Consider the following 27,955-nt stretch of genomic DNA (forward strand, 5'->3'; position numbering starts at 1 on the left):
GTACCTTCAAAAGTTTAATCAATTGGTTTTAGCATTTAGTAAAAAGTATTTGTCTTTCAGGTTTTAAGTAGATATTTCAGATATGAAAATACACAGTCTGGCCAGCGCTTTATTCAGTTGATACCTGTGTTTCTTTTCATGTTACCAGGGAAATCAGTATTTGGAATATTACTTAAAAATAAATTCTCCTTTGTCTATGATACTATACAACTTAATTGGGACCTAAATTTGGACTAAAATATATTTTGTTACAACTATTTGGAGAATATTTAGTACAAATATGCATGCACATATACATGTACATGCCTACACATAGGCCTCATCTACATTTCTTTGATGGTCACAAGAAAACTAGTATTATTAGTGAGGTTTGAATAGTAGCTGTGCCTTTCTAATGAGAGGAGCTCCATTTTACACCTAGACGGTTTCTTGCTGTTTAAGAGGAAATATATATGAAGAAAAGACTAAGCATCTGCCAAACTGTAATCCTACACTGATGAACATTTAGCATCTTAACAGTGTTGCAGAAATATGGAATATTGTAACTGGTACTTCAGAATGAGACACAAGGCCAGTTTTATGCCATAGCAGAACTCTGTAGCCTGTTCAGAGTGATTACTACAAAGTCTTGAGAAGCAATTGGCACAGATTTGAAATTACTTCTTTCGAACTATTGATATCAAATTGTTAAAAATTGCATTAGCCCTGAAACACAAGGCTTACTAACACTTTCAAAGTATTTATTTTGGCACCCTTCATAACTCCTGTTAAAACCTTGTTTTGAATCCCCACTAAGTTCTTGACCTCTCTAATTACATACAGTATGGAGTTCCACAACATAATTACTCATTTCACAGAAATATATCTGTTATCACTGCTTAAATTTTATTACATTAGATTTCCCTTTGGAGAGAAAACCCAGGTTGGACATGGTAATTTGGTTTTCCTCCTGAAAAGAAAATTTTACTTCGCAAAATTCTGTTCCCATGTTCTTGAAATCTGATCGAAGTCTTGAAATCAGCTCATATTGGGCTGTCTTTGGCTGTTTCTGAGATGGACACTTGGAATTTTAAACTATAATGACAGAATGTTAGAATGTAGTGAAGTTTATTATATGCATCCAAATAGATTTAAGGGAGAATTTACTGATCAAAAGATGAACAGATTGAGTTAAAACAGCTAGATCTGTGATCTTCAACCTCTAAGAACTAAATAGAAATTCAGGAGGTGGGGAGGGAATGGATAAACATTCTGCATTTTAAAATGCCTTGCTGATTATTTTAGGAGATATTAATGACTAAAAGTCTTCTATATGTGGATGTATTGGCACAAGGCCAGTTATTAAAAGGAAAAAAATACCTATCATATTTCAGCACAGTAATTTTTCTTTTTGGAAATTTAGTGATTTTAAAATTCGGCTAGAAAACTAGAAAGCTCTGAATGTAATACAAATGGACAAGAAAGAAAAGGCAAAAAGCTGCTAATATTATTTGTCTGATGGCCAGTTGCCATTAAATTGGCTTTGATTATGTAGGCCATCATTGTAAGATTTAGAAATTGTTTGGAGCATTGTAACTATGGAAGAGTCATGACCTGTACAAACTATTTGCACTCTGTCACATTGCATTTATGTTGCCTTCTGCTAACAATAGGAACTGAATGGTCCCTCACCCTACAAGTTTGGTGTGCCTTAAAAACAACAAAAGTATTTTGGTTGGTGTGCCTTAAAAACAACAAAAGTATTTTGGTGATGGATACAGAAATACCCATAAAGAATATGGATACAGAAAGATGGGTGAAGTGATTTCATGGTGTTAGAGCCCCTGTGAAGTAGATTTCATAGTGTAGATGTCGTGGTGCATGTGTTGACAACAATGCTGAGACAAGCTGTAGGTGTATGAGCCTACTGATACTGTAATAGTTATAACTTAAATGCTGCCATCCTTGATACCTTTAAAATCTAGTCAGAACAATTTTTCCTGCATATGTTGACATACTTTCCATTGGGAAAAACTCCAAGAAGACATCTGGTGGCTTTGTTCTTGACTGACTAATGAAGATTTGGTACATATTTACCGTGAACACTCATATTGAAACTGGGTTTTGCAGGAAATAGCAAACCAGATATCATATCCTTTCATATTAGTAGAGACACTCGTCATCTCTTTGAGTGCATAATTTAGAGTATAAATTAATATTTCTATTCAATAAAAGATTCCTTTGTCTGTTAACTGCTGTGTTACTCAGTGTTAAAAAGATGGCTAAACCCAGTTTCAGACAACAGTAAAATAATTACAGTATGAGGATATCATGTTAGGATTCAGTGTCTGCTTTGTAGTATTGTGCAACATACTGCCATCTGCACATACTGTCATGCATTGTGGATCGTTTCCTGATGCAATGCTCTTACCTATGCCTCTGAGGACCTACACAGAACAATCTGTTTATTTCCTTTCTGGACTTCTTAATACTAGACAGTTCTTAGACCAAAACAAAACAAATTCATGCTAAGTTTTGTTGGTTTTTTTTTCTAAAGGAGCTTCCACTTTTTTTCCATGTCTTTCTGCTGGTCACCTTCCAAGTTTCTTTTCTCACCTGCAATCTTCCAAATTTCTCATCTTGCCTGCAGATCTTCTACACTCTTAGTTCTTTGTTTGCATACTTACATTTCACTTTTGTCACCTTTTCCCTTTCCTTTCAAATACTTCTCTTCCACCCTCTAGACAATCCCATTCTTTGTCAGGCCTAATTCTGCATCTTCTGCCTATCCTTTTCTGGCATTGCCTTCTGTCCATAAATTCTCTCTAATTCAACATTTCCCTTTGAGTTTCCATATCATTCATCTTCTCCCTCTTCACCAGCCTCTCCTAGTCCTCCTAACAGTCTATTCACAATCCAGCTAGCTGTAGGTTTTCTTTTCCTGACATTTCTTTTTCCTTCTTCATCCTTCATCTTTTCCTTTCCTTCATCCTTCTGGGATGATATGTAGAGAATTTTCCTCAGTCTTTGTAAAAAGTCTTCATTTTACAAATATTTACTACTGGAGTACTTCATTGATTTAGTGCTGCTCCATATTTCAGTGAGTTCTTAAAATACAGATTTGTGCTTAGACCATTTCAATTTGATTATTTTCTTAACTATATAGATTTCATGTAACAAAAACATCCACAGAAACACTGGTTACTGTCACCTAGCACCTGTTCATTGGCCAAGGGGATTAAGGAATGACAGTTAATGTAATTTTTTTGGATTTCAGCTAAGTTTTTAATACCTTCTCTCATGGTCTATGTTTTTGGACAAAATGTCCAGCATACAGCTGGATAATCACATCATGTGATGGGTGAGCAGCTGGTTCACAGGTCAGGCACAAGGGGTTGCAGTGAATGGGGTGGCATCAGGCTGAGGACCTGTCATTAGTGGGGTTCTGTAGGGCTCCACCATAGGGCTGGTGCTCTTTAACATCTTCATAAATGACTTGGATGTAGGACTGGAAGGGATACTAACCATGTTTGCAAACTATACAAAATTGAGGAAGCTGTTGACTCCCGTGAAGGCAGGGAGGCCCTACAGAGATGCCTTGACGAATCAGGGGGCTGAACAATCAACAACCACAGGAAGTTCAACAAGACAAAGTGCCAGATTCTGCACCTGGGATGGGGCAACCTTGGAAGTACAAACGGTTGGAGAATGAGATGCTGGAGAGCAGAAAAGGACTTGAGGGAGCAAGTTGAACATGAGTCAGCAGTGCCCTGGCAGCCAGGATGGACAAACACATTCTTGGAAGCATCCAGCACAGGGGCAGCATCCAGGGGGCCAAACATGTCCTCAGGAGCATCAGGCACAGCATTGCCAACCAGGGCTGCTGTCACAACCCATGGCAGGGGGCACATTGTCATGGTAAGTTCTCATCAGGCTGAGCAAAGAAGCCGGACCTGAAGTGAGGTCTCTTGTGCTTATGTTCTTAAGGCATGCCTTAACTCCATCAATCAGACAACTATTTAGAGTCAAAAAGTGTTGTCTAACAACCCTCTACATTCTTAAAATTTTCTTCCACAAATGTGGTGGCTAGCAAGCCCTTAATTTTGTACAGCACACTAATATAGCTCTCACCTCCTAAAATTAACCCCTCAAAGGTGCTGGCTTAACAAGCCGCAACACATGTCCACAATCTCCGCACTCCTGCAATAAAGTTCAGTATGGAGCATGGGATAGAATGACAGCTGTGGTTTGATCAGACAAAGCAAGAGAGAGAGAGAACAAAGAATATCACCCCAGATTCCACATTGTTCCTTCCATGTGGATGGTGCAGAGCTGGGGTGGTGCAACAAAGAAAGCAAAAGAGAAAGAGATGAAAAAGAGAGGATAGCAAAGGGCCTGATCTGCATTCTTTTATAGTTAACCTGATGCATGCCTCTTATATAAATTAGATTTTTCTCACTGTTTTGTTCACACATGCACAAACAGCCTGTGGTTTTTGCTCTGGCATTGTTCAAAACACCAGACATTGATGTAAAACAGTAGTACAACTTCATCAACACTCTGAGTTCATCATGGTATTTTTCCAACTTGTTTACAAGCATGACAGAATTTAATCCTATTACTTCACACTATTTATGCACATGACTAAAAGCACATGTCTTAGGGAAGCAGCGCAGAAACAAAGCTTTATAGTTTAATTTATTTTAAATAGAAAGGCTGTTCAGTACTCAGCCTTTGTAAAGGCTTGAAATAATTTCATTATTTGATTTCAGTTTGTGAATAAAATGTGAAGTCTAATTAAAGTTATTTGAGATTATAACTCTTCAGGAAATCAAGTGAATCATTCCTAGGGTCTACATTATTAGCCCTGTGGATCTGAGTCTATGTTGCAGTAAGCTGTACTGTCATCTCAGCTCATGCATTCTCAGCATAAATTGAGAGCAATACAGATCATGGGGTTTTTTATCTTCTGTACTTTAATTGTGGCATTACCTAATTTTATTTCATTGCTCATTCACTTTGACTATATAAAAACTAAACATTGTTCTCTTGAGATATTTAAAAGTGGATTGTCTTTTGTGCTGAACTACTCATCTGATTCTTCCCCCATTGTGCTTAACTCCTGTTGGCTAAATTAAAAGATTGCAGACTCTGGTCATTCATCACCATAGTTGAAAATGCTACTAGATAATAGTTGTGGTAGAATCATGGTTCAGGAGCTTGGTCTTTAACTGACTTCTTGTGCAGAAACTGTGTCTCTGCTTTCATGAAACTTATAAAAGTCAGGTTATACTGCATAGATTACCCTAATTTATACTTCAGGTATGCCATCCTAAAGGTACAATAAATCCCACAGATGCCAAAAGACTTAAGTTCATATCAATTTTACAGAATTTGGTTGCTTTGTCCCTTTTTTGACCCATGCTGTTACAGAACAACTGACCTCTCTTAACCATGAAACCCAAATTTAAGTAATGATGGCAATTGCTGCTGTGCTTGTGGGTATGTTGCCTTCAAGCTATGGCAGCTAACAAAAGTTTGCAGGATTTCATTGTACTGCAGTCAGACTGGTTGTCATTTGATTGTTTTTGCACTATTGGACTTGACACAAAATTGTTCTGTTTTCTCAGCTCAGAATGAGGTTATGGCTGGAAAAATCATTTCAGAAAGGGAAATTTTAATATTTAGATTTACTTTGATAATTTTTTATTTTTTGTCATCATAGATATTTACAGATATTCAATTGTTGTATTTGTTATTTTTAACAAATTCATTAGTCCTCTCATGATGAAGCACCTTCCCTAGAGGGCTTTAAGGATTTTGGGGCAGGATGTGAAACTGAGGTCATGCATGAAAATAGTGATGAAAAGAGACTCTGTGAGAAATGGGTACAATACTTAAAGGGACTATGAGAGTGGATAGAGAACAGAGAATATCACTAATGGATACTGTGTGTGAGAGAGGAAATGGAGCTGAGCATTCTGAATCAAGTTGTTCTCTTGATCTCAGTAGATCAAGTATTATTGAGTACTGTACAGTACTATTGAGTAGTGTATTCTGCTAGCGATAAATGCTTGATGCAAAGCTCAGTGCAAGTGTTGAAGCAACATGTTTTGTTGTATTTTTTTTCCCCCAAAAACTTCATTGGTTAATTCATTAATAGTTGCTTAGGGCCTGTGGTAAATGGAATTTCATGTCCATGTCCCAAATATATCCTCATTTGGTGCAGTGAAGCTGACTTGCCTTGTAAAATAATTTTTCTAGCTAAATTTTTCATGTCCACGTTACAGAAATAAAGTGGAAAATCAGAGTGAAAATTTCCACTTTAATCTATATTTGAAGAAATCTTTCTTGAATTTATCAGTAATTCTTGATCTTAATTCTTTCTGACTTGAATCTTAGATCAAGAAAGGTGTAATCTGGAAGCTTTTCTTCATTCTAATTGAAAGAATTAGAATTTATTTAATTTAGAGGTTATATATTTTAATATAATTTGTCAATAAATTCAATACAAATTAGTGAGTAGAAAGAGAATTTACAATTTCAGGATTCTGGATTTTTTTTACATCAGGTACTAGTATTGGTTGCTAAAATTTGTAAAGATCATTCTTTAGGGAACAGCTTGCAATAGTTCTCATGCTTAATTTTCACACTGAGTTTGTGCATTATCAGTTCCAGAGGACAGCTTTCCCAGAAGATCATTTAACCACTTTACAAAGTGTTGTTTTTCATTTTTTCCTCAGGCTTTTATTTATAACATGTGCTTCAAAGTATGATACCAGGCATCATAATAGAATTCTAATTTATGCAGAAAACATTTCTTACCAGCTTTCTCAGTTCCTTTGGTAATAATACCCAGTTGGTGTAGTTTTCTCCTGTTGGCTTCATTCTTCTTTCTCATCTGTTTTGTGAAAAAAAGTTTTATTATCTTGATAAAGGAAGAAAATACAACATTGTGCCTAGCAGTTATTTTTCTATATCATTAACTCCAATATCCACAGTAAGAAGTGTCACATAAAACAGCTCCAGATCTACAAGAGTGATGCTTTTGAGCTCCACTTTCTGACTTTCATGGAGGGGAATCATGCTTTTCAGCTATGGACTATGCAGGTTAACAAGTTTTTTATTTTGTTTTATTTTTCTCCTGAAGAGACTTTCAGTCAGGTCAAATCAGTCAGACAGTCTGCCTGTGTCCATTCTTGCATCTTGCCTGAGGAGTGCCATTTTCTGCCTCTCTTGTAACCCTGAAGTCCCAAGGTCTTTCTATCTCTGAGATATTTTGTCAGGATTTTCTTCTAATTGTGCACAGAAAGTAAAAACAAATTAAAAATTTAGTTTAAATATGATTTGAACATATGAAACAGGAATGTATGTGGAACTTATCAGGCATGAAGGCAAAATTTTTTACTAGACTACAGCTGCATAATAACTACAGCTGCATAGTAACCCATAATCTGAATAATTTCCAGATTACATTGGATTTTACTTACTGTGACATTTAGTCTGTGGGTTCATTCACTGCTAAGTTAGTAGTGGAATGAAACATTCAGGTTTACTCTGAATAAGTGTTGAAACAATTAAAATTGTAGCTTAAAAGGAACGGTCCATTTTAAAGAGGTACACCTAATTTCCATTCGAATTAAAAATACTTTGGAAGACATTTCCAGATGTGTGCTACTTGTAGTCAGGAAAGATAGGAGTGTGCAGGTCCAGTAATTCCTGATTTGGGAGCACTAGCAGGAAATAATGCATTAGAATCTATTTGAAGATTTTGTTTCTGACAACCATCTTGGGAAGTACTTATTTACAATTTATTCTGTTTCATAGACAAAAAAACTCAATTTTGTTGCTTTGATGAGGGAAAACAGTCATAGCTCTAGAATAAACCTGGAGCTGGTATCATCACATAGACTCTCTTTTGAAAGATTTTGTGGAACCTCTACCATTTCTTAGGGTTGTAGAGTTGTGCATGGCAGATTGGCTGCATAAATATAAATCATTCAGTTCTGCTCAAATAAGTAACTTCTGTCAATTACTTCAACAAAACTTACTAAGTTGCAGATGATTATATTCAGCTAATTAACACTGCTTTGCCATTCAGCCAGCACTGAGATCTCACATTAATATCTTATTTCTTTCTCTAGTCATCAGTTAAAACAACAGCAGGGACATAAAAATGCTTCCCTCAGTGCTTTATCTTTCAGCACACATGTAGTCTGAGTTAAAAGCTGGGCACTGCTATGCTGAATTCAGCAATGGTCTGAGAATTTTAAGTCCATTTTTACCCATTTCCATGAGCATGCCTACCTTATTAGTGCAGAGTAGTAATGTGACCTTTGCTACAGCCAACACACCTCCTTGGCCTGGGTAGGCAGCATGTTCCAATCCAGGCATCCTGTGGCATTCCCTGAGTTATACAGATTGCAGTTAGGAACTGGCCTGCTTCCTATGGGGCTCTAAGAATGGACATGTGTCTGGAAGGCACAGCCAAAGTTCCTGTATACGTCTTGTCGAAAATACCTGAGCCCCAAGCAAATAATGGTTTAGGTCCCATGTGCATACAAGTCTTGGATCCCACTTCTTTTAATGCTTTTAATTCTTATTCAGTGTTGCAAAGGTCTTTATTTCATGCATACACCATACAGAAAATTTCACTGTTTCTTAAATCTGACTTAAATAATGTGTTTTGTTACAATAAAACTCATAATTATCTTAGCATTTAATGGAGAAAATGAATATAGCAGTGACATTAATAGTCTTGACGATATTTTTTTTCCTTATGTATTTAAAGGAATTGCAATGACCTCAACAAGAATGTTTGAGGAGCCTCCTCAGGGTCTCTGATTGAAAATCCTCAAAGGGGTCTGTCCCAGGTAGCACTGCCATATTTTGGCTGTCTGCAGGCAGTATCAGACCAGCTTTTAAATGCTGCTGTGTTGACCCTCAGGTCTCTCTGCCTGATACAGATTTTCAGGCTTCTTTTATACTTCTTATCACATGAAGTTGCTTGTTTCAAAAGAACAAATATTCCCAGAGAGACCACCATGCCTCTTGACTCCACAGATGGCCTACACTCACGTGTTAAGTGCATGGGTACATGCACTCTTTGGCACACACAGCAAGCTAGGATTCATCAAATCCAGTGTCGTGGGATTGTTCAGCCCTTGTAAAACAGGACAGCAGAGAAACTTTGCCCTGTGTTTTCACTCTCCTCTCTTTGCAGGCATCCCGGGCAGCGACTATATCAACGCCAATTACATAGATGGATACAGGAAGCAGAATGCTTATATAGCAACGCAGGGGGCATTGCCAGAAACCTTTGGTGACTTCTGGAGAATGATGTGGGAGCAACAAGGTGCAACAGTCGTCATGATGACAAAACTAGAGGAGAGGTCCAGGGTAAGGAAAACTTATGCAAGGTTAAAAATATTGTACCTGAGTTACCACTAATGTCATTGTTTTGTTTCCTTCATGTATGTTTGCCTGTCTTCTTTATATGTGTAAAAACTGAGGGGATTTTTAGGTTACTACAAGTTTAAAGTGTCTGCACCACAAAAATTACTTATATATAGGACATCTTGCTTTCACTAAGAAACTACCAAGTCACAACATTTATTTAGGGGTTTTTTTTATGCTCTGGAAAATTTTTAATTTTTTGATCACAGTGATTTTGGGGGCTATTTTTTTTGTTATCATGTTGGAAATCTTATGAGGTAACTCGAAAGAGTTACTTCCTCTGTAGTAATAAGAACATGATTGTATCATCCTGTTACGAGGAAGTTAGTGTATGTCAACAGCATTCATTTCTCAGTTTTAAATTGTATAAATTCACCATTGTTTAATATCAATGAAGATTTGCTTGAGAAACATTTGTTTTTTTTTGAGCAGATGCTGGTAGCTAGGAAAATTACAACAGCACATGCAGTAACAGAATACAAAATTATCCATGGTATTTCAAATTCAATTTTGCAGACCAAAGTAAAATTAGGAAAGTAAAGCACTAAAACATACAGATATTGTTCTGATAATAGCATGATACTATTCAAATAATTAAACTATAGATTCTATTATTAGAAGAGTTATAATAAAAAATGTGCTATATGTAAAGGGAAATAAAAAATAGTAATTAGATTTTAAATAAGATAAAGAAAGTGATAGAAAGTGTAGTGACAGATCATGGTGTGTTTCATGAAGATTTACTAGTGGGTCCATATTTGGTGGTATTTATCAATTCTAAGAGTGGATGTTATTAGAGAGGAAAGAGTAAAAGGAAAGACAATAACAGAAGAGAAGAAGAAGCGAAAGATGGGGAGAAAGAGAAACGAGAAAAATCAGCAGCAGCAGTCAATCAGGAAGTATTTAGCCATCAGTGGTGGATTCTCTATCAAACTTTTTCTACAGTAACAGTATTTTGTGTCAAGAGGTACTTGAAGTTCTCATGTGTTGTTTGTGATACTGTTGCCATTGCTGGGCGCACACCTTGGCTAGGCACAGTGCTGCACAGCTGGTTCATTGCTGAGCTCTCTGCAAACACATTTATGTGGCTATATTATAAGCCAGAAACTTGAACCAAACGTAGAAATCAGAAACTGGGAGAAAGAAGTGGTGATACTAACGTCAGTGGTTATCATTTCCCTTGGGTCTGGGCCAACAACAGTAGAAGGGTTTTCAAATCCAGGAAGTGAATAACAAACAGGAGTGTCACAGAAAAACACTGCTGCAACCATTCTGAGGTACTCTGTCCTAGAAGCTTGCGTGAAGCCACAGGAAGCTGCAAGTGGGAAGCAGGCTGCAGGACTACAGGTGGAAGGTGGAAAAAGCTAAGGTATCAAAGGCTCTGTGCAATGAGTTAAAAAATGCTATAAGTATGGGGTATGAAGAAGAGTTCAGTAATATAGAAAGACATTACAGAGGAGGACAGAAGATTTATCATCCAGACTGGTTTTGAATCAGTAAAAGTATCTTACAGGAGTAACTGGATAATAGTTGATATTTCAGTAGTTCATGGATGAGCTCCATTTCAAAATGAAAATATTTCAGCATGTGTCAGCTTGGAACAGGGTGGACTGCACCATAAAGTCTAATGCTATACTGTGTTGGCATTGATGTCTTTTTCATATGCTTGGATACCTATAATTGCAGTGATTACGTAACTTGAACCTCTTGGCAGCAGTCATTCCTTTCTGGAGGCTTACCAAAACATATATATTTACTCTTTTACCCTTCCTGTCATTTCTATAAGTAGAGTAGGCTTTTTGCAGTTCAAGCAATGTATAGCATTCTAATTATAGAGTCACTTCCCACATGTAACTTCAACCTACATTAATACCACTGATTTTACATACCTGATGGCAATTAGTACATAGCACATGGTAATTTTAGCAGAATTTTTAGTTTAATCTTGGGTCTACAGACCTTGTCTAGTCCAGGCACTGCCTGTTTGGAATTGAGAAAATGTAATTCTGCCCATTTCTTTACTAATTAATTCTTTAAAATTGCTGGTAAGTGACACCAGAGCAAAGAAAAAAAATCAGTTCCTAATAAGCAGCCCATTGCAAAAGGTATATTTAAGTACTTGAAAGTTTATCTTAATACTGCAGGCCACAGACAGCCACTGTCTAGAAGGATGTTTTGATGTAGCTAAATGAAATCCTTCTCTTTCTCTCCAGTAATTGCCTAGCAGAGTTTTAAGCTAACTCTAGCCTTTGTTGGCTGCACCCTAAAAAACCACTGATCAGAATAGTAATCACCTCCGTAAGTGATTAGCATTCAGAAGCAATACATTCTCTAAGTGGAATAAGAAACTAGACATTCTAGTCAACGGATTGCTCATGCATTCAATGCTTATATTTGTGTATTTTTTGTGCATAATTTATCGCCTTCTGTGTTCATAGGCTGAATTTGATGCATTCATTGCAGAGCATTACATACTAGCTATCCAGTACATAACTCAGCTCCCAGTCTCAGAGTCAGCAGCTCTGTGAATATGGCATACCACTTACCACTTCTAATACAGTGGCTGCATGTAATGTAATTAATGGCATTGATGGTGAGGCAGCAGTGGGAATCCCTGTGCAGGGAAAAAACCCAGTGATGACAGACGTTACATTGCTATTTTTTCTTGTGCTATCATTTTTATATAGCATATTCTTGTAGAAGAAAAACAAGTGAGATTTCAAACATGAAATATAAGCACTGTTACATATCATTAGGGATGAAGAGCTTTGCTAATTTTGTTTCTCTTTCTCCTTTGATTCTGTTTTGATTGCTTTTGTGTCTTGGCAGCCTGATCATTATTCCCGCTGCAAGGCAAGATTGTTTCTCCCTCAGACTTTCTGCTTTCCATTTTCATGTCGTCATTTCTGTTTAGGCAGCTTTTTTGCATTATGTAGTCCTGCAGCCTGGTATCAGCCTTTATAACCTGGACTGCATAGATAAAGATGAGGATTTTAATTGCATCTGCAGAAACAAAGTTGGTTCATTAGCATGTGTTAGATGTCTGAATGACTTCAGATTTGAGAATGTTCATCTTTTACAGCTGAGTAGATCAAATGAAGATGTTACAGTGAATTCATTATTCATTTGTTTGCCTATAAGGAAGCTGCAGGAAAAAAAGATCTTTCACTTATAACCTTTCACACTTAGTTGGTTTCATATTAAATGTCATCACCTGAATTTCCCTGACCTAAACCAGACTGTAAGAGAAAGTCAGTCTCATCATTCAGCTACCACGAAAGTAATTTGTATCAAAAAGAATTACACACATTGGCGGTGCATGGAACAGTATTAGTAGCATTTTTGTCACAGATACGAGTTTAATCTTAGTGAAATAAAACAATATTTAAGGTTTTAAATTTGAGATTGAAAAAAACAGTTGTGTGTTACACTAAGGAAACATGTTAAACATGTAAAACTTTAATGTATGATACCTCTCTTTCCAACTTCTCTGCCTTCTCCTCTACCGCAAGCAGTACAGATTAAATTTTGTCGTTGTTGAGTTTTGGATGCAGTTTTTTTGCTCCTCTCAACCCTTTGGATTTTCTGAGTACTAATGAGCTGTAGTGAATTGTGTGAATGATAAGATGAAAAATCTCTCTTTATAGCAAAACATTACCATGTTGCCTCCAACAAGCATATAGTCCTTCCTCCTTTTTCAGGATAGGATACTGTTTCAGGATAGGATTGTCCACGTGCAAGAGGATTCAATCCTTTCCTTCTTTGCTTTATAGTTCTGTATTTTGAATACATTTGCTATCTTGGAACTGATAGAAAATACTTCCCTCGTTGACCTCATTACAATATTTTCTGTGTTGAGACCCCATTGCCTAGGTTTAAAATCTTTTGACAAAAAAAACCCAATCAGGTCAAAGCTAAATGAAAACATAGTGACACTATCAATTATGCAAATAATAGAAGGTAAATAACAATATAATGTCAATACCAAGTTGATATTGAGCCGGATTCTGACCTTCTTTACTGATGAGGAAGGCTTTAGTTTTCTTAGTGATACTATGAGCTTCATTCAAATTTGCTAATGACTAAATGAACACATGAGAGAACTACATTTGTGCCATTCTGTTAGCCTGATCCAAACACCTATTTGACTATCATGAAGTGGATATCATCATCAATATTATAAGCAAAAATTATCTAAAAAACCATATATGTAGAATAATCATCAAGGTTTAACATCTTGAATCCTGAATCTTCATTGGGAAGGGGGAGATCAAAACAAGCCCAGTAGGAAAATGATGTATCCTCTCTCAGATTTATTCCCCATTATTGATACACAAGACTATTTGCATGGGTCCTGTATTTTTTTCCATAAGAACATCAAAAGATAATTGAAAGTCCTTGGACTTAGCGTCTCTTAACTTGTCACTGACACCTGAGAGAGCCAGGAGAGATGGCACTGTCACAAGAAAAGGTAAATGGACTTTTCCTGGTATTGCTGAAATGCTAAATAGGAACTCCTGTTATTCAAGTGTTAAGCACCAGAACACTTGTGTCTGTGTATTTCAATGAAAATTTTATAGATTTATAGACTATTCCATGTGTAAGAAAAATGGAAAATGGGTGACAGTAGAAATATCAAGTAGGTAAAATAATTGTTTGAGGTTTGTTTTGCTTGGTGGGTTGATTCGGTTTTTTAAGGAAAAAAAACAAACCCACAACCACTGGGAAATGTAATTGTACATTCAGACTCCTTAGTAAAAACAGCTTTGAAACAGACATTGGCAACCAAAGATTTCCAAGTCTTGCTATAGGAAAGGAAAAAATAAAGGCAGGTCTGGGAAGAGCACTACATTTTTCCACTCAAAATGTGCATGTTGTGAAGAGTTTTCTTGAATCCTGATTTGTTGCTGGCAGAGTAGGCACTGATATCTAATCTATCTGACTTCATATGCAAGACAAAGCAAGAGTACGTGCCCCAGAGTAAATAATAAGCACAGAAAACGAAGAATGCAGTTTTCTTTTCTGTATGATATGGATGCAGCATGCTTTTATGCAAATGTGATGGAGTTAGTTTTCCATTTGTTGTGCGGGGCTTCTGCAGAAAATTTCAGATCTTTCCTCCTAAGTATGTTTGGGTAATACTGGAAGTATTACCTGTCAAAATAGTGCATCAAAAATAAGTGACAGTTAGACATTTTCACTAAAGGAATAGAGAAGTCAGCAAGAGGTGCACTTAAAAATTAATTTAGGAATATTTTCAATACAGTCCTATGTGCACCTGTATTCTACTGTATTTAGGCAAAATATAATTGATTTTTGTGGAAAACTTTCACTGGTGTTTTATATGGAGCAGCACAGGTGTGTAAAAATGTGGGGTTTTTTTAAAGTTGTGAAGTATATTTATATGGGAAAATATAAAAAGATAATTTAGCTATGCTACGTTAGCATATAAGACAGCAGATATTAGTAGATAGGACACATAGCTGATGGCATTTTTTCATACTAAAATGTATTGTTTTACTAAAGAGGAATTAAATATGCAGTTTGTCATTGTTCATTCCCTAGTTTTAGTGGTAAACCATTGCCTTCTGTACCAATAATGCACTATCAGAATTTTATTTCACTTCTTTAGTGCTTGCTGCATGCTAAGATATGAGTCAGATGATGAATGAATGAGAGAACTGGGAGAAAAAAAAGGAAAACACAAAATTAAGTACACCATGTGTTCACCAGATTTACAAAAATAAAAATGTGTAGGTTTGTACTGGGTTTTTTTTCACTGTAACAGAATGCCATGGCCACAGTCCAAGAATTCCTACACCATCTTACGAGGAAGCATCTTACCAGTTGCAATGTCAGAATTGTAAAACTCAGTCATAACTGTTTATTATGGAAGGATTCTCAGAGGCACAAGGGCAGGAACATAGTCAGCTCTCAATTTCTGTGACTGAAATGTAGTCAGTCATAGGTGCTTAATGCATGCAAGAATCTAATCCAATAAAGCTTAGTCTCTTTTTCTAGGCACATTTCAGGTGGAAGAGCAGTGCCAAGGTTCCTCAACTAAAATACAGACTGTGAATATCAACCAGTAAAATAGCTGTGGAAATGCTGTACTATAAGTAGGGTTAATTTTGCTTTTACACAGTTAATAGGCTCCAAGTCTGGTTATTTCAGCTTATATACATTTGAAGTTGAGAACATACAGAATCAATGCTCCATGTGAAAAGATCTTGGTAAATTAGAGAGAATCTAGAAGAGAACAGTGATGATCAGATGCTGGAGAAATAGTAATATTTGATTTGTTATATATATAAGACAGTGAAGGCAATCACAGTAGTCTTTCAGCATGTGAAAGGCTTTTAAAAAATTCCAAAACAATATACCATTTTCCCTGCCTTTGGGGCTTTAAGGAGGAAGAAATAAGCTATGCAGTGAAGATTAGTTATATCAAACTATTAAAGAACTTCCAAAATGTAATGTCAAGAATGGAACAACCTTGGTGGGATATTGTGTGCAGTGTCTTCCATTGTAAGCTTTCAAGGACTGTCTGCTGCAGAGTCTTACCTGAAATGGTCTCTAGCTGACAATACCTGGTATTGCCAAAAGTATTTCTCAAGCCAATCATCTAGGTTTTTTGTGTTATCATTCTTGTGGTTTCTTTTAGCTGTTAGGGTAAACTGATAGTTTTCTATAAAAATATTATTTCCCTGAAGCAAGTGTATATATAGCAAATGGTTTAGTCAAAACCATATTCTAACTCTGCAATTCGACTTTATTTTCTTAATTCCTTTGCTTTGCACTTGAGGTAAGACATATACTACTACCTCATATAAGTCCTCTCTTAATACAGACAGAGGAACTATGCCACATGTAGAAAATGCCCATTGACATTTTGAGTTAGAAGATTAAAAATTCTGCTTGTTTTCAGAATTGACTGAACATAGAATCTCAGAATCATTAAGGTTGGAGAAGACCTTCATGAAATCCAACCTTAGCAAATACCACTGTGCTCCTTAAACTATATTACAAAGTGAGATGTCCACTCATTTTTTTGAACATTTCCAGGGATGGTGAGTCCCCCACTTCCCTGGTGAGGCTGTTCCAATGCTTAACCACTCTTTCAGTGAAGAAATTTTTTCCTGATATACAACCTGAACCTCTCTGCTGCAGTCTTTTCCTGTTGCTGGTTGCCTGGAAAAGGAGATCAACCCCTAGCTCACACAACCTCCTTTCAGGTAGTTCTAGACCACAATAAGGTACCCCCTGAGCCTTCTTTTCTCCAGACTGAACAACCATTGTATCCTCATCATCACTTAGATTTGAGACCCTTCACTGGCTTTGTGGCCTCTCTGGACACATGATTAGGTCATGTTTGGTTTAGCATTGTAGCATATTGCTTCAGCATATGGTGTTCTGTCAAGCAATTTGAGGCTTGAAAATGTCAGAGAGTGGATTTAGTATTGTTTATCAAAAAGTGATCCTACTTTTCCTTATTTAGCAGATTATGGTGAAAAGCTCAAGGCCAGTTGCCCTTTATGGCAAGCAACAAATCAGGAAAATTTAAGTTCTTCTAACAGGTGTCTCTGAAAAAGAATATTATTTTTAACATTTTACATAATTTACAGAGCTTGTCCTGTGTTCTAAGGAAGTTAATGGACACAGATGGATACTGAGGTTGGTAATCAATGCTTTTTCTAGGGGAATTTTCTTGTTCATGTAACAGGAACTGTATGAAATACATTTATGAGATTAAGAATTTCATCTGTGTATTAAACTAGTTATAGAAAGCTCACCTTGGCTTGAAGTTGCATTCAAAAATCACAATCCAGATTGAGACCTCTAGGTCCACGAAACACCTTCCAATGTACCTTTTCATGTATTAGTTCTGTTTCAAGTGAACCAAAGACATAATAATAATAGATTTTTTTTGATCTGGTGTTTCTTTCTTTTGATCCTTTTGTTTCACTGATATTTTACATAATATCAGCTTATTATATCATATTATTCATATCAGCTTAAAGAGGTAGTTCTCTTTTATGGAAAATAGTAGATCTTCATTACAGCACTTGAATAGCAGGCTGAAATGTTCAATATGTTCTTCATACTGTAATATCTTATTCAGTGAAAGTATTATTCAGGCTGCACAGAGTGATCAGCCTTGAGTACAAGAGGATGAAACAAAAAGTAGACAGCACATTCACTTTTCCAGTCAGTCCATTCATTGAAACCTTTTCAAGACATTTTTGGAAAATCTTGCTGAACTTAACTGTTTGACAGACTCATCCTTCAAAATTAATTCATTAAAACCATGCTTTCCCTGCTGTTAGAAGGAGCTCAAAAAAGGCATGTCACATTGATACCAGCAATACAGCCTTGAACTGTTTTTTAATTGTATAGATGAAGATGAAAATAGAGATAGAGAACACTTTTAAACATGTCCAATATTCCTTTCAATATCTGTTTCCTTTTGTTTTAATAACCATACCACACTCTTTCAAAAGGATCAGAATGGAAAAAATCTGGGGATAATTTCTTTAATTAATCAACGATCTTTCAGCATTAACTGTTAACCTATTAATCATATCTCAGAAATTCCAGAAAATAGGGGAGTCATTAGTGTGTATTTGAAGCCTTAGTAGAGGACTAAAATTTGTTATGAATTGATTAGCCTATGGTTCATTTATGTGGCCTCCTGATTCTTACTGGAATTTCTTTTTGTGGCTACTGTAATTAAGACCAAAATTCAAAACTTATTTATGACTATGAATTTATATTTTAATCTTTCATTTAAGCCTAGACTGAACTCAGTGAGTTGCACTAGAGCAAATCTTATTTAAATAAAATCAAAAAACCTGTCTGTACTCTGATTTTTTTTAATCTTTGCATTATAATCTCAAGTACTATTGTCAGTGTCTTTAAGCTTTAGAGTCATATCAGCCTAATCCTTAGGTGGCAAGGCATTGCTGGAAAAAGAAAATGGCTTCAATGTAAAATCTGTTTGGAGAAAAACATCAGCTGAAATGTCTGAGGCAGTAAATTAGCTGCTAGGGTCTGAGACAGGTTCCACCAGCAATAATTGGCACTACCTTTCTTATTGCATAATTATTATTGCCATTCAACATAATTTATTATGTTATTCTTCTGTTTTTGAAGGAAAGTCATCTGAAAATACTATAGAAAATTCTGTCTGCAAAAGTCTTTTTATAAGAAAACAGGAGCAAGAAATTATGTTCTACTGATATTTTGTATTCTAGATTCAGCATAATTAATACTCTGTTCTTACAGCAAATCATTTGCTATATGTATCTGCCTTACACTAGTTTTCTGTCTCTTTCCTGATCTTTTTTTGTTTTGTCCTTATAATCTTAGATGGCTTGTAACAGCTGGTTCATGTGTTAAGAATTACCTGAAGGATCTTTTCAGCATGAATGATGGAACTTTATACTGGAAAATTATTTCTCTACCCTTGAATGTCAGGAATCTTTGTATTCATATGTTCATATGGAAATACACTTCCTTCAGCTCTGTTGATGCATAGCAGCATGTTCTCTAGTGTCTGTGACTTGTTGAAGTGTGAATATCCATGAATATTAGGAACTTTGTAGCTGAAACCCTTCAAGTCTGAAAATGTCTCAAGCTTCTCATTTTTAATGAAAAAGGATGCATTTACATTTTTTTTTACAGCTTTGCTTTCAGTGAATATTTGTACTTCCATAAAGAGCAAGGATTTGCATGGTCTGAATGGAAGAAATGTAGAGAAAGAAAATATGTGTATGTTTGAGAGGCAAGTTAAGAGAATGTGCCTACCATTAGTTATATATTCTAGCTACATCCATTTCTATGGCACCGAAAAAGATTTCTTTTTATTGTATTTAATCATTTGAGAGCTGCTCTGATTTCATATGTAGTGGTTTTGGCAGTGTGCAACTTAGGATCATGGGCTGAGAGATGCTGTCAGGGAGCAGGATGGTCTCCCTGTTATCCAGGAGAAGAAGTCAGAGAACTGCTGAGATGCTTGGATGTTCATAAATCTATGGGCCCAGAGGAAATCCATCCCAGGGTCATGAGGGAGCTGACAGATGAGCTTGTGAAGCCCCTCTCCATCATTTGCCAATAGTCCTGGCTCACTGGAGAGGTTCCAGATAACTGGAAGCTGGCCAGTGTGACACCCATTCACACAAAGGGTGGGAAGGAAGACCCTGGTAATTTTAGGCAGGTTAGCCTGACCTCAGTACCCAGTAAGGTCATGGAACACCAAGGGAAATATCGGTTGGATATCAGGAAAAAGTTTTTTATGGAAATAGTGATAAAGTTCTGGAGTAGCCTGCCAGGGAGGTGATAGAGTGACCATCCCTGGATGTGTTTAAGAAAAGACTGGATGTGGCACTCAGTGCCATGGTTTAGTTGAGTTGTTAGGGCATAGTTGGACTTGATGATCTTGATGGTCTCTTCCAACCTTGTCACTCTGTGATTCTGTGATTCTGTGAGAGTGAAAGTAGGAGTAAAAGGTATGCTTTTCAGTACTTTTAGTTACATTTCTCTTTAAAAAAACACTCTTAGATCACCAGTGAATTATTTCACACTCATGTGTCTACTTCATTCATCTTGCCATCTTTAGTTGTAGGCAAGAGAATAGTAGATATTTGCTGGTGAAAGCTGTTTTCATGTGCAGTTAGTGGCACAGAAAAACTCCTGGATGCAGGTGAATATAGTCTGCTAGGGAAAAGATGAACCTTTGGAACTCAGGACTACATGGATAAGAGAAAGATGATGACTATGAGGTGAGGGCTTATCAAAGATATATTAGAAAATAACTCACAATAAAAACACTATGATTGTCACTCTAGAGAGAGCTAGTATTATCATCAGCATACTTTGCCAAAATATTTTTTTTCCAAATAATTTACAGTAGCAAGAGAGAAATGGCTCTTACTACACAGAAATTAAACAGGCCAAAAAGCTAAAGCAAGAACACATTTGGCAAAAAATTTCAAAATTGACTTGTTGACATTTAGTGTTAAATTTTGGGGGTTGAGATTCTTTTTCTGAAAAGAACATAGGATATGTAACCTCTCCCACTTCAAGAGCTGAAGACTGGGATCTTAACATAGAATAAAAGGTTTGGAAAGAACTCAGTCTCAGAAAGTAGTGTCTTACCAATCAACTTGTATTATCTGGTCCTCTGCTGCCCGTGAAGTCCAATAGAAAACATTGCTTAATCTCTCACAAAGATAAATTGGACTCTAAATTGTTAGGAGTATTGGGAATATAAGGTTTATGATCACAGAGCAAATGAGGGTAGGAGGCACATAAGGACACATCTCTGAAGAAGACCTCTTGATCTCAGAAAAATCAATAGGCAAAAGGGACAGAAGATGCAGTTCAATCAATTTACGCTTCATGTGCTCTTCCAGAAGGTTAAATCCACATCAACCTGAAATCAGGTTTTCTTTCTAAAAAAATTGATACTTACTTTCATCAGTTTCCACTTTCAAATAATATATATACTACACTACAAATTGAGTTTCTTATTGAACACTTACTGTCTGCTTCCAGCACCAGTTCTCTGCATCATGTAGGTCTCACAGAAAGTATTTTAGAAAAAATATACCATAATTGAAGTTTATGTTAGATAAACTAGTACATTAAGAAAAACCCAAACAAAATCTCCACCTAAAGGAGCATGCACATTTATTTTTTCCCAGCCTAACTGAAAAATATCCTTCTAAGTCTGAGTAAATTTTTAAACATTAGATTACTCTACAAAATAAAAATAAAACAAACATTTTCTGTCATTTTCAAACTGGTCAAACTTTGTCATTAGCAAACTACAAGGTGAGTAATTTTTCAGAAATGCTTTCTGGAAGCTGGTACTGCTTCTATAAGCATATAATTTCAATGTTAGATCTGCCCAGTGAAGAGAACAACATATTTTGGCATGCAAAGGCACAGCTACACTTTTCTCTCTTGTTTGAATTTAAAAAATCATTTTTATTAATTCAAAAAACCCCAGGTTTAGTCAGAGTAAACCTGTAGTTGCTAAGATTACAAATTACAGTTACTGTGTATCCACACTTTCTATGAAAAAATGTTCCCAAAAACATTCCATTCCATGGGAATTAATAAATAATAAACCACAACTTGTTTGTTTAAAATGCAGGTAACCAATATAGACATGTTGCAGTGTTTCTATATTAATTATAAAATGAAGCTAGATTTTCTATAATTATATTTAAATGTCTCAATTGAAAACATGCTTTTTAGTTTGATTTACAAAGAGCAAAGGGGCAAGTACTAGGAATCTTGCAATTATATACTGGATATTTGTGAACTATTTGCAGTACTTATTCTTTCAGTAAGTGACACAAGGAAGTAATTATTTATTTACGTAATAAGAGAATTTTTGCACTATCAATCCTATTTTTTAATAGAGCAGTGTCAATAAACATTTTTAGTTACTTTGTTGAAATTCGTTTTCTCTAAACTAAATTATCATTGCCTGTAAAAAATTGTTTCCCTTTACTTTGCCACTAATTAATTCTTATCCCCTGCTTCAGTGGGTAGAATTTTTTTCTTCTCTATCTAGATTACTTGTTCTCAGACTGTGATTTGTGAGCCATTAATGATCTGTGACCTCTGAGCCTCAAAATAAAATGATCTGTGAGAAAGAGCTATTTGGGTCTGGAGTGTTGGAGAGCATACTAAGTCTTTTTTCAATAACTATTGTGCAGAATGAAGAACCTGGAGAACCGCGAGTTTCAAAGATGCATATCTTAATTTTCCATTTTGGGGAAATAATCACTTTCCCTCGTGGATTAGCATGACAATTCACATCTTTTTACTGCAAATATTGTGCAATATTCTGCTTTTGATGTTTCTTACATTTAGTGTATTCTCATTGAATTTTGTATGCGTCTGGCTTGGAGTGATTAATGAAGACATGTATTAAAAAAACCCACTGTGTTGTTACTGGACTCAGTTTAAACTTATTTTCTGTACTGTAGGCAGGGCTAATTGGTAAGAATGTATTGTTATAAATAGAATAGAGATTGACTCTCTGTTTCACCCATCAGCCACTGAAAGTAAAATGTTTTAAATTACTTGACTGCCATACTGCTTTGTACTACATTTTTTGGTGGGTTTAGGGGTTCAGCATTTCTGTTTTCTTAACAGTTATCATTGAAAATACCCTTTTTAACCGATACAAATTATTGAGCCTAAGAAATGATGATAAAAATATGGTTCTCTTATGTGTCATCTTACATAGAAGTATTGCATATTTTAATTCTAGACTGTGGAAATTTAAAATTAGGATTCCTCTGAATGAAATGTTTTGTGTTTTTTTTAGATTTGATGGATGAACTCTCTACCAAACTATTTTTTTAAATGCCTGTGGACTCAATTTCATGATATGCTTCTTCTCTGATGAACACTGATCTCAGAAGGAAATTTTTTTCTCACAGTCCACTTAATAGTTGCTGATGCCATTTCATTTATCAGTGTAGAGAAATTATTTCTAAAAACCTACTTGTTTGTACTGAGCTATATCTATACATAATAAATACTAACATCAAAGCAGTAGTTTATAAGTTTGGGGACTAATGTAAAATATGGCAAATATTAAAAAAATGTTCCACCTGTGTTGCTGTACTGTTACTAAGTTATAGACAATGAAAAGTGAATATATAGGTCATATTTTAGGCTACTATAAATTGTTTTTTTCTTCAGTGTATCTATGTTTATTAGCATTTCCCAATTATATGTCCTACTGAACTTGCCCATTATGGAAGAAGATATTATATAATCTATGACCAGAAGAGCAGTTCCTGTGGATGATAAAATAAATTTCTTTTGTTGGAAGTTGGCCATTGTATCTCCACATATTTTCAAAGCCTATGGTGATATACAGTCAGATATGTAATAAATTTCAGTATTAAAAGTACTAAATGATAACATATTTTTCACTGCAGGTGAAGTGTGATCAATACTGGCCAAGCAGAGGCACAGAAACTTATGGACTAATCCAAGTCACCCTTTTAGACACTGTTGAATTGGCAACATACTGTGTTCGTACATTTGCGCTTCACAAGGTATACATACTTATATATACTTACTATATGCTCTCAAATTGAAAGGCTGGCAGTTTTTTCCCGCACCTTCCATTCCTTCCTTCCTTTCTATCACTGGCCTCCCTCCTGTCACCTTGTCCTCCTTCTTCCTTTTGCTTCTTGCCTTACCTGTGTGCCTTTTTCCCTTACTTCCTTATTCCCTTTCTCCTCTTCTCCTCCTTTCTAGCCTTACCCTCGTTTCCTTCTAACAGCGCTGAATATTGACACTTCTACAGAGTACATGTTCCTGATAACATGAAGTTTTGTAAGTTAATGCAGAGCTCTCACCATGAAAAAGCTGAATACTTGTGGTGCACAAGTGTACAGTACATTTAAAGATCTTACATTGTTTGAATCTGTAATTAGGATTTTCCTCCATAGTTCTTTTTCTTTCTGGCCCCAAATATTTAAACAATTTTCACTGATATATATGCTTTAGCAGTTGTTTTTCTGAAAAGTGCTGATAAAATCTCAAGTAGCAGTTGTGTCATGAAACTTTTAAATTTCATAGAATGGCTCAAGTGAGAAAAGGGAAGTGAGGCAATTCCAGTTCACTGCCTGGCCTGACCATGGTGTCCCAGAACACCCAACACCATTCTTGGCTTTTCTGCGACGAGTCAAGACTTGCAATCCACCTGATGCTGGACCTATGGTTGTGCATTGCAGGTAAGCCCAGAAGTTTCTTCAAAGCATGGTATGTCAAGGTTCCTGCTTTCTGTTTTGTTGCAGATGAAAGTATGATTTTCTTTCAAATAGACTTCTGAGTCTGTCAATGAAAAAGGTGGTTGCATTGCAAATCAAGTATGGCACTGCCAACCTGGGTAGGCTAGAATTATTTTATTTGGTCTATGCACAATTAATTTAATTTTAGTACATCAAGAGATCTCCAGGAAGAATGTCTGCAGGGAGAATACAAATGTATCTGTGGCATTCAGAATGTGGCATGAAAAAGGAAGAGGATGGTATTGGTTTAAGAGCCTAAGTATTGAAAAAAGTATGTTTTAAGCAATGAAACACTTTTTGAAATTATTACTTAACTTATATTGTGTGAGAAAGTAGCAAACATGGGAATTAAGACTGATAAATTCAGGTAAGACCTGAATCTGTATTCAAGGTTGAATCCCCAGTTTAGGACTTTGAGGAACTGAAAATGCAAAGGATGTAACTGGGGAACAAGCCGAACTCAGTTCCAGGGAAATTAGTTCTCCATGCTTTTTGGCAAAGTAGTGCACGTCTTCAGGCATTATAAGGTATGAATTAATAACAATGGAAGAAAAAAAGTCAGCTGCTTTTCGTGTGTTGGGACTAAAGTAAAGGAAGAGGAAGAGATACAGGTTCTTTGGAATTTGCTGAACAGATAAGGACATTATCAGAACATATATACCAATTCTGATTGAAATAAACTCCAAGATGTGTTCCCTCATTCCAGGGCTATATTTTCATACGTTGTATAGCTTGCTGTGTAGCCCTTTTCAAAGCAAGTTCCTAAGATCACTATTTCTTGTGAACTTCACTTTGGAATACCTTCAATTAGTAAGGCTGAGAGCTACTATATATGGATCTCTGCAGTTACAAATGCTTAGCATATTTGAAAACCAGTCTTGCTTTTTTCATCCAAAACCTGAGGAATAGTAATTACAGCATACCGCCATGTCTAGTTCTGACTTCTTATATTGGCAGCCCATACATGGAATCTGATAATTTAAACACTTTTAAAGTGATTGAAAGAGTCTCCTGTAAACAAGATGGAAAAATAAATTCAACAGGAAAACAAAATAAGCAGAACTTAAATGTTGAAAGGCACAGACTGTTTACAAAATACCAGAGAACATGGAACACAGATATTAAATGTTTATTTAAACACCAGGATTAAAAATATGGAATAATTAGAAATAACAACACAAATATACTCACAGAGCTTGCTGAGTGTTTCTTGAATGGAGAGGCATATTTTTGTACTTGCATTTAGAGTCTTAAAACATTTTGGTTATTGTCTGGGATTTTAGATTTCCTCAGATACAACTTCTTTAGCTTCATCCATATATAGCATACTCCAAAGTTGCTCAACAGTGAGGATGCTACCTCAAAATCAAACTTAATAGAAGAAATTAATTTTCCCACTCTGGAAAATCTCTTCATATAATAGCCTAAATTACCGCTATGGAAAAATAGGAAAATTAAATCAGTTTTTATGGCTAGTCATTGGAAAAGATGAAATAAAATGCATTGCTTGTTATCACTCAGTGGTACTGATGAAGCACAAGACAATTATTTTCTCTTTGTCACTAGTTTTGCATGCAGATTTCATTGAAAGTGGTGGTCAAGTTAGGTAGTATGATTTTATGCCCGAGGGACTTTTTTTATCCCAAATTCCTATTGATTTATGTATCAATAATTTATCTGCAATAAGCATAATCTGCTATATATAAGCTTTTTGCCTTATGTAATTACTAGAGACATTAGGATTTCAGTCACTTCATACAACCTAACCTCTAAAAAACAGACTTTCACATATCCTATTATTTTAGTAAGGTTTTTAAATTTGACTCCTAACAATTTGTCTATGAACAGAATTAATGTAACCAGGTTTCTGAAAAAAATTAAAATGTATATCTCTATAATTAAAACAGGCTGGACATTTAGCATCAAGTGTTCTGGACAGTCCAAAGTTTATTAATCTGCTAATTACCTCCTCAGTGTAATGTGTTGACTATCCAACTGATAGACTAATGAAGTAACTAAAGTGTTTCTCACAATAGTCATATTAACATGTCACTTTTCAGGCATTATGTAGCAACATAATATTCAGGGATTTGTATTGCCTTATCATTTTACATTCAACATGATTTTGTTGGGCCTGTCTTGTGCAGGGACAGAAGTCAGATTTCAGTAATCCTTGTGGGTTCCTTCCAACTCAGGTTATCCTGTGATTCTATGATTATTAAATTGGTTCAAAAAATCAAAAGAGGAACAACTATAGAGCATCACCACGGCATTTTTAGTCTAAAGGATATGTCTTTCATACAGCAATATGAAAATTTCTCCTATTTGGTTTGAAATTGAAGTACTGGACATGCATAAACATTTCATTTTAAGCTATAAAAAATGAATTTAAAACAATTAAGTACAAACTCTGCACATTACCCAGTTTTTAATTAGAATCTGCTTTCCATTTTTTTCCTTCTCTTCTCTGTTGCTCACTTTGTAAGTTTCTCCATTCCAATCTTTCCTTTGCCTATTATAAGTCATTTAACACTTTTATCAATTTTTTTCTCTCCACATCTGAACTGATCCTTATTCTCTGGACCCCTCTAACTATATTCTAGTTGTGTCCTTCAATTCCATTGTTTTATAAAACTTATTTCATTGTTGATATCACATTGCTGAACCATTTAATGAAATATGTTCCTAAGTTTCTTAGTATTTTCTCTGAAGTAAGATTGTAATTGTAATGGTAATTGTCATTCTAATTTTTGCCAAGCATCTCCTTTTACTACACTCTACTAGTTGCTGTTTTCCATTGAGATATTTTTCTGTTCTTGACAAACTTCTTGATTTTCATTTATTCCTTTCCTGGCCCCTATTCTGCCTCTACATCCTTTTTAATATTCCTCTTGTCCTTGTTCTGTATCTTGTCTGTTATTGTCTCCCATTTTGTGTTTAGGTCTACCTAAATCCCTTTTCATTAAATTGCCCCTTTTCATCATCCAGATTTAAAAAGTACTTAAGACTTTTCTAACTAGGAGCCAAACAATACATTACAGAACCATATCTTATATCCTTTGCCTATGGTAGACAGTCTTTTTAATAATATCTCATTGAAGGAGTAATCTGAGTTTAGTTTCTAGAAGGAACACAGGATTTATAGTGGCAATTTTAAGCCATCTGAGACAACACTAATACCTTCTTTTATATTTCTTCCAGTACCTACCAAAATATCAGAGCTCAGGAAATTCTAATAATCACATTACAGAAGTATAAACAGAATGGGAGCTTCCTTTCAAAATGTGCTTGATAAAAGGAAAGAGTAGGCTTGAAGAACCTGTGGAAGTCCTTTTCTGCAAACTTTTAAACCATAGAAACTGAAAAACAAAGCTGTCAACAGTACAGGGAGAATTTATTTCTCACCCTGCGTGGGTGAGGAACACAAGAGCCACCTGTCTGTGTTTTGATGCTTACAGAGTAACCCCCTATTTATTCTGTATTTGTAGGTATGTATTGCAAGTGAAAGGTTTACCCTAGGATTTTTCTTACTCCATTTCTACCCATCTGCCTGAATAATGACCAGCAGTTGTCTTTCAGTCCATTTCATGTTAAGGGATTACATGGTTTTATAGTTTGCTCCATGGTTTTGGGGTACAGCTAAATGTCCAATAGAGAATCAAGGTAGATGGAGACCTAGTTCACAAGTG

At 35.7% G+C, this 27,955-nt stretch overlaps 1 protein-coding gene across 48 annotated transcripts in view; it reads left to right on the forward strand.

Moving 5' to 3' along the window:
- PTPRD (protein tyrosine phosphatase receptor type D) overlaps positions 1-27,955 on the forward strand; it is a 1,163,353-nt gene that overhangs the window by 1,104,035 nt on the left and 31,363 nt on the right. For all 48 annotated transcript variants that reach the window (XM_077171994.1, XM_077171996.1, XM_077171995.1 and 45 more), the window contains 3 exons: positions 9,203-9,378; positions 23,406-23,525; positions 24,055-24,209. In XM_077171994.1, the coding sequence (XP_077028109.1) occupies positions 9,203-9,378; positions 23,406-23,525; positions 24,055-24,209 (451 nt within the window). The remainder of the gene's footprint in view (positions 1-9,202; positions 9,379-23,405; positions 23,526-24,054; positions 24,210-27,955) is intronic.

This window comes from Agelaius phoeniceus, chromosome Z (genome assembly GCF_051311805.1).
Source record: "Agelaius phoeniceus isolate bAgePho1 chromosome Z, bAgePho1.hap1, whole genome shotgun sequence".
Taxonomy (NCBI): domain Eukaryota; kingdom Metazoa; phylum Chordata; class Aves; order Passeriformes; family Icteridae; genus Agelaius; species Agelaius phoeniceus.